The following is an 8037-nucleotide window of genomic DNA, read 5'->3' as shown; positions in this document are numbered from 1 at the left end:
ACCACTATACGGGTAAACGATCAAAGGTGGACTCGGCCCTACGCGGCCCTACTCGTCAGAGTTAACGGTCAAAGGCATTGACCCGACGGCGACGTCCGTTGCAACCTGTTATGAGGGTTTCAGGCAAGTGAGTGGGGAAAAGTGAGCAAAAGTTAAGATCGTGGGGATGAATGAGTACAACTAACGAACCAGGGGCACAGAATTAAAAATCCCTACGACAAGTTAGGTGATGATCCTTGGTGATGAATCATGATGAACCCTAATTGATATTTTTTGACCACATGATGAACCCTAATTCATATTTCCTAGGTTTAGATTTTTTTAAGGTGATGAACCCTAATTTATATTTATAGATAATACAAGTTAGGTTTAGAATTTTTGACCACATGATGAACCCTAGGTTTAGATCTTTTTTGGAGATGATGAAACTTTGTGTGATGCATCCATATGTTTAGGTACGGAACCGTGGCGCAAGCACCGCCCACTCCATCACCGTCGGCTCCTCCCGCTCCTCTCCAGCACATCCCGTCAGAGATGCCACTCCCGTACGTGTACGAGGCCTTCCCCGAGCTGCTGCAGCCGGTGGGATCTGTCTCAGACGAGGTCCTAGAGGCGACGAGGGCAATGCGGTGGCACGAGAGGGCAGAGCGGATCCTTGACAATGTAAAGTGTTGGTCGTAGAGCGTGAAGGAGTGGAAGAAAGTGAAGCAGAGATGGAGGCAGATGCAAGTATCTCCCGTCTCCGCCGGGAAGGGTGCATTGAAGCTGCCAAGCAACACCCCAACTAGGAGCTGTGCAATTTGGGCTGGAGAATATACTTCGAGAGCAATGCGGAGGAGAGAGCTAGGATGCCGCCCCCAAGTGCATCGGCGTTCGAGATCATCAACTGGGGAAGGGCGGAGGCGAAAACTCCAGTGGGCAAGGCAAGGTGGGAGTGCTTGAACGGTCGGATGCCGAAAAGCGTTCTGCCTCCGCCTGAACCGGTGGATCCGCTGCCGTTTCTATCTCCACGGCTAGGCCTAACATAAGAGGTGCTCTGAAGATGTCTGCACGCTCTCTAAACTTGTCTGAAGAACTTGTTGCACCGTTTGTTGGCTTTGCGAAACTACTTGCGTTAGTTGGGGTTGTCAAACTATGTGGACAAGTTTGCTATTTGTGAAACTATGTGTAAACTGTTTGATATTTGCTATGTGGAACCTTTATTAATATGTGAGCTCATATTTTGCTATTTGTGAAACTATGTGAAACTACTCGAGTGTGATACATGTTATATTGTGTTAGCTCTACATATTTAAGGTTTTTAAATATATATTCTTGTTACAGCATATTTGTGAAACTGTATTCTTTCCTGTGATAAAACTTTACAAAAGAAACAATCACTAAAACTTGTAAAAACCCAAAACCACAAGACCCTACCGCCAAGCCACCTGGCAGTAGGATATCATAACCTACCGCCAAGGCCAGCGGCGATAGGGTGGTGTGCTGGCCGTTAGGTAACGGTAGTGGGCCGTCCATGCCACCGCCAGAACCCCTGGCGGTAGGTTGCCTGACCCTACCGCCGAGCCCTGTGGCAGTAGCAAAAGGGCCAGATTTCAAAAATAAATAAATTGAAATAGGGGTCAAATATCGATTTTGTTTGACAAAAGGGTCAAAATACGAAATTTTGCCTCCACAGCTCACATAGTACTTGTCACGTTTTTCTTGCGTGCTTAAGTATAGGTTGTTAAACTATTTTTCTTCTAGGGTAGTACTCCATCCATTTATTTTTACTCCGTGGAGTTTGAGACATTGATATTTGAAACTTGGACCGACCTCCTCCCTCCCCCGGCGCTCACGCGAGTGCCCGGTGGAACCCCTAGCTGACGCTGAAGGAAATATGCCCTAGAGGCAATAATAAAGTTATTATTTATTTCCTTATTTCATGATAAATGTTTATTATTCATGCTAGAATTGTATTAACCGGAAACTTAGTACATGTGTGGATACATAGACAAACAGAGGGTCACTAGTATGCCTCTACTTGACTAGCTCGTTGAATCAAAGATGGTTAAGTTTCCTAGCCATAGACATGAGTTGTCATTTGATTAACTGGATCACATCATTAGAGAATGATGTGATTGACTTGACCCATTCCATTAGCTCAGCACTTGATCGTTTAGTATGTTGCTATTGATTTCTTCATGACTTATACATGTTCCTATGACTATGAGATTATGCAACTCCCGAATACCGGAGGAACACTTTGTGTGCTACCAAACGTCACAACGTAACTGGGTGATTATAAAGGTGCTCTACAGGTGTCTCCGATGGTACTTGTTGAGTTGGCATAGATCAAGATTAGGATTTGTCACTTCGATTGACGGAGAGGTATCTCTGGGCCCTCTCGGTAATGCACGTCACTATAAGCCTTGCAAGCAATATGACTAATGAGTTAGTTGCGGGATGATGCATTACGGAACGAGTAAAGAGACTTGCCGGTAACGAGATTGAACTAGGTATTGAGATACCGACGATCGAATCTCGGGCAAATAACGTACCGATGACAAATGGAACAACGTATGTTGTTATGCGGTTTGACCGATAAAGATCTTCGTAGAATATGTAAGAACCAATATGAGCATCCAGGTTCCGCTATTGGTTATTGACCGGAGACGTGTCTCGGTCATGTCTACATAGTTCTCGAACCCGTAGGGTCCGCACGCTTAAGGTTCTATGACGATTGGTATTATGAGTTTTTGTGTTTTGATGTACTGAAGGTAGTTCGGAGTCCCGGATGTGATCACGAACATGACGAGGAGTCTCGAAATGGTCGAGACGTAAAGATCGATATATTGGACGACTATGTTCGGACACCGGAAGGGTTCCGGGAGGTTTCAGACATATACCGGAGTACCGGGGGTTACCGGAACCCCCCAGAAGCTATTGGGCCTTAGTAGAGAAGAGAGAGAGCAGCCAGGAGGTGGCGCGCGACCCCCCTTGCCCCAATCCGAATTGGTCAAGGGGAAGGGGCGGCAGCCCCCCTCTCCTTCCTTCTCTCCACCTCCTCCTCCCCCCTTCTCCTTCTTGGAATAGGAAAGGTGGGGGACAAACCTACTTGGAGTAGGATTGCCCCCCCTTGGGCGCGCCTCTCCCTTGGTTGGCCCTCTCCTCCTCCTCCCTTTATATACGGGGGCAGGGGGCACCCCATAGACACACAAGTTGATCATTGATCTCTCCCAGCCGTGTGCGGTGGCCCCCTCCACCATAATCCACCTCAGTCATATCGTAGCGGTGCTTAGGCGAAGCCCTGTGATGGTAGCTTCATCAACATCGTCACCACGCCGTCGTGCTGACGAAACTCTCCCTCGAGCTCTACTGGATCGTGAGTTCGCGGGACGTCACCGAGCTGAACGTATGCTGAACGCAAAGGTGCCGTACATTCGGTATTGAGGATCGGTCGATCGTGAAGACGTACGACTACATCAACCGCATTGTCATAACGCTTCCGCGTAACGGTCTACAAGGGTATGTGGACGACACTCTCCCCTCTCGTTGCTATGCATCACCATGATCTTGCGTGTGCGTAGGAATTTTTTTGAAATTACTACGTTCCCCAACAGTGGTATCAGAGCCAGGTTTATGCGTAGATGTTATATGCACGAGTAGAACATAAGTGAGTTGTGGTCAATACAAGCCATACTGCTTACGAGCATGTCATACTTTGGTTCGGCGGTATTGTTGGATGAAGCTTCCTGGTTCTACCAACGTGCTTTGCACACAGGTGGCTGGCGGGTGTCAGTTTCTCCAACTTTAGTTGAACCGAGTGTGGCTACGCCCGGTCCTTGAGAAGGTTAAAACATCACTAACTTGATGAACTATCGTTGTGGTTTCGATGTGTAGGTATGAATGGTTCTTGCTCAGCCCGTAGCAGCCACGTAAAACTTGCAACAACAAAGTAGAGGACGTCTAACTTGTTTTTGCAGGGCATGTTGTGATGTGATATGGTCAAGACATGATGCTATATTTTATTGTATGAAATGATCATGTTTTGTAATAGAGTTATCGGCAACTGGCAGGAGCCATATGGTTGTCGCTTTATTGTATGTAGTGCAATTGCCCTGTAATTGCTTTACTTTATCACTAAGCGGTAGCGATAGTCGTAGAAGCAATAGTTGGCAAGACGACAACGATGCTACGATGGAGATCAAGGTGTCGCGCCGGTGACGATGGTGATCATGACGGTGCTTTGGAGATGGAGATCAAAGGCACAAGATGATGATGGCCATATCATATCACTTATATTGATTACATGTGATGTTTATCCTTTATGCATCTTTTTTTGCTTAGTTCGACGGTAGCATTATAAGATGACCTCTCACTAAATTGCAAGGTACAAGTGTTTTACCTGAGTATGCACCGTTGCGAAAGTTCGTCGTGCCGAGACACCGCGTGATGATCGGGTGTGACAAGCTCTACGTTCACATACAACGGGTGCAAGCCAGTTTTGCACACGCAGAATACTCGGTTTAAACTTGACGAGCCTAGCATATACAGATATGGCCTCGGAACACTGAGACCGAAAGGTCGAGCGTGAATCATATAGTAGATATGATCAACATAGTGATGTTCACAATTGAAAACTACTCCATCTCACGTGATGATCGGACATGGTTTAGTTGATATGGATCACGTGATCACTTAGATGATTAGAGGGATGTCTATCTAAGTGGGAGTTCTTAAGTAATATGATTAATTGAATTTTAATTTATCATGAACTTAGTCAAGGTAGTATTAGCATTTCTATGTTGTAGATCAATAGCTCGCGTTTAGCTCCCCTGATTTATTTTTGATATGTTCCTAAAGAAAACTAAGTTGAAAGTTGATAGTAGCAATGATGCGGATTGGATCCGTGATCTGAGGATTATTCTCATTGCTGCACAGAAGAATTATGTCCTTGATGCACAGCTAGGTGACGGACCTATTGCAGGAGCAGATGCGGACGGTATGAACGTTTTGGCAAAGCTCGGTATGATGACTACTTGATAGTTTAGTGCACCATGCTTTACGGCTTAGAACCGGGACTTCAAAAATGTTTTGAACGCCACAGAGCATATAAGATGTTCCAAGAGTTGAAATTGGTATTTCATACTTATGCCTGTGTCGAGAGGTATGAGACCTCTGACAGTACTACGCCTACATGATGGAGGAGAATAGCTCAGCTAGTGAGCATGTGCTCGGAATGTCTGAGTACTACAATCACTTGAATTAAGCGGGAGTTAATCTTCCAGATAAGATAGTGATTGACAGAGTTCTCTAGTCACTATCACCAAGTTACTAGAACTTCGTGATGAACTATAATATGCAAGGGATAACGGAAACGATTCCCAAGCTCTTCGTGATGCTGAAATCGACGAAGGTAGAAATCAAGAAAAGCATCAAGTGTTGATGGTTGACAAGACCACTAGTTTCAAGAAAAGGGCAAAGGGAAGAAGGGGAACTTCAAGAAGAATGGCAAGCAAGTTGCTGCTCAAGTGAAGAAGCCCAAGTCTGGACCTAAGCCTGATACTAAGTGCTTCTACTTCAAAGGGACTGGTCACTGGAAGCAGAACTGCCCCAAGTATTTGGCGGATAAGAAGGATGGCAAAGTGAACAATGGTATATTTGATATACATGTTCTTGATGTGTACTTTACTAGTGTTTACAACAACCTCTCAGTATTTGATACTAGTTCAGTTTCTAAGATTAGTAACTCGAAACGGGAGTTGCAGAATGAACATAGACTAGTTAAGGGTGAAGTGATGATGTGTGTTGGAAGTGGTTCCAAGATTGATATGATCATCATCGCACACTCCCTATACTTTCGGGATTAGTGTTGAACCTAAATAAATGTTATTTGGTGTTTGCGTTAAGCATGAATATGATTTGATCATGTTTATTGCAATATGGTTATTCATTTAAAGTCAAAGAATAATTGTTGTTCTGTTTACATGAATAAAACCTTCAATGGTCATACACCCAAGGTGAATGGTTTATTGAATCTCGATCGTAGTGATACGCATATTCATAAAATTGAAGCCAAAAGATGCAAAGTTAATAATGATAGTGCAACTTATTTGTGGCACTGCCGTTTAGGTCATATTGGTGTAAAGCTCAAGAAGAAAATCCATGCTGATGGGCTTTTGGAATCACTTGATTATGAATCAGTTGATGCTTGCGAATCATGCCTCATGGGCAAGATGACTAAGACTCCGTTCTCCGGAACAATGGAGCGAGCAACAGACTTGTTGGAAATAATACATACTGATGTATGCAATCCGATGAGTGTTGAGGCTCGCGGCGGGTATCGTTATTTTCTGACCTTCACAGATGATTTGAGCAGATATGGGTATATCTACTTAATGAAACATAAATCTAAAACATTTGAAAAGTTCAAATAATTTCAGAGTGAAGTGGAAAATCATCGTAACAAGAAAATAAGGTTTCTACGATCTGATCGTGGAGGAGAATATTTGAGTTACGAGTTTGGTCTTCATTTGAAACAATGCGGAATAGTTTCGCAACTCACGCCACCTGGAACACCACAGCGTAATGGTGTGTCCGAACATCATAACCGTACTTTATTAGACATGGTGCAATCTATGATGTCTCTTACCGATTTACCACTATCGTTTTGGGGTTATGCATTAGAGACAGCTGCATTCACGTTAAATAGGGCACCATCTAAATCCGTTGAGACGACACCGTATGAACTGTGGTTTAGCAAGAAACCTAAACTATCATTTCTTAAAGTTTGGGGTTGCGATGCTTAGGTGAAAAAGTTTTCATCCTGAGAAGCTCAAACCCAAATCGGAGAATTGTGTCTTCATAGGATACCCAAAGGAGACAGTTGGGTACACCTTCTATCACTGATCCGAAGGCAAGACATTTGTTGCTAAGAATGGATCCTTTCTAGAGAAGGAGTTTCTCTCGAAAGAAGTGAGTGGGAGGAAAGTAGAACTTGATGAGTAAATGTACCTGCTCCCTTATTGGAAAGTAGTTCATCACAGAAATCTGTTCCTGTGACTCCTACACCAATTAGAGAGGAAGCTAATGATGATGATCATGTAACTTCATACCAAGTTACTACCGAACCTCGTAGGTCAACCAGAGTGAGATCCGCACCAGAGTGGTACGGTAATCCTGTTCTGGAGGTCATGTTACTTGACCAGGACGAACCTACGAACTATGAGGAAGCGATGATGAGCCCAGATTCCGCGAAATGGCTTGAGGCCATGAAATCTGAGATAGGATCCATGTATGAGAACAAAGTGTGGACTTTGGTTGACTTGCCCGATGATCGGCAAGCCATAGAAAATAAATGGATCTTCAAGAGGAAGACAGACGCTGATAGTAGTGTTACTATCTACAAAGCTAGACTTGTCGAAAAAGGTTTTTGACAAAGTTCAAGGTGTATGAGATTTTCTCACTCGTAGTGATGCTTAAGTCTGTCCGAATCATGTTAGTAAATTGCCACATTTTATGAAATCTGGCAAATAGATGTCAAAACTACATTCCTTAATGGATTTCTTAAAGAAGAGTTGTATATGATGCGACCAGAAGGTTTTGTCGATACTATAGGTGCTAACAAAATGTGCAAGCTCCAGTGATCCATCTATGGACTGGTGCAAGCATCTCAGAGTTGGAATATATGCTTTGATGAGTCGATCAAAGCATATAAGTTTTATACAGACTTACGGTGAAGCCTGTATTTACAAGAAAGTGAATGGTAGCACTACAACATTTCTGATAAGTATATGTGAATGACATATTGTTGATCGGAAATAATGTAGAATTTTCTGGAAAGCATAAAGGAGTATTTGAAAGGAGTTTTTCAAAGAAAGACCTCGGTGAAGCTGCTTACATATTGAGCATCAAGATCTATAGAGATAGATCAAGACGCTTGATAAGTTTTTTCAATGAGTACGTACCTTGACAAAGATTTTGAAGTAGTTCAAAATGGAACAGTCAAAGAAGGAGTTCTTGCCTGTGTTTTAAGGTGTGAGGTTGAGTGAAGACTCA

The 8037-nt window shown here is 43.6% G+C and overlaps 1 protein-coding gene across 1 annotated transcript in view; it reads left to right on the top strand.

Annotated features, from left to right (window-relative positions):
- The first annotated feature begins 534 nt into the window (after positions 1–534).
- Positions 535–8037, top strand: part of LOC109776475 (3beta-hydroxysteroid-dehydrogenase/decarboxylase) — a 60606-nt gene continuing 53103 nt past the window's right edge. Inside the window, exons 1-2 of the mRNA XM_040392212.3 lie at positions 535–663; positions 789–928. Coding sequence (XP_040248146.2) covers positions 535–663; positions 789–928 — 269 coding nt within the window. The remainder of the gene's footprint in view (positions 664–788; positions 929–8037) is intronic.

Source organism: Aegilops tauschii, chromosome 6 (genome assembly GCF_002575655.3).
Source record: "Aegilops tauschii subsp. strangulata cultivar AL8/78 chromosome 6, Aet v6.0, whole genome shotgun sequence".
In the NCBI taxonomy this organism is placed as follows: domain Eukaryota; kingdom Viridiplantae; phylum Streptophyta; class Magnoliopsida; order Poales; family Poaceae; genus Aegilops; species Aegilops tauschii.
This window is presented reverse-complemented; position numbering and strand designations above follow the sequence as displayed.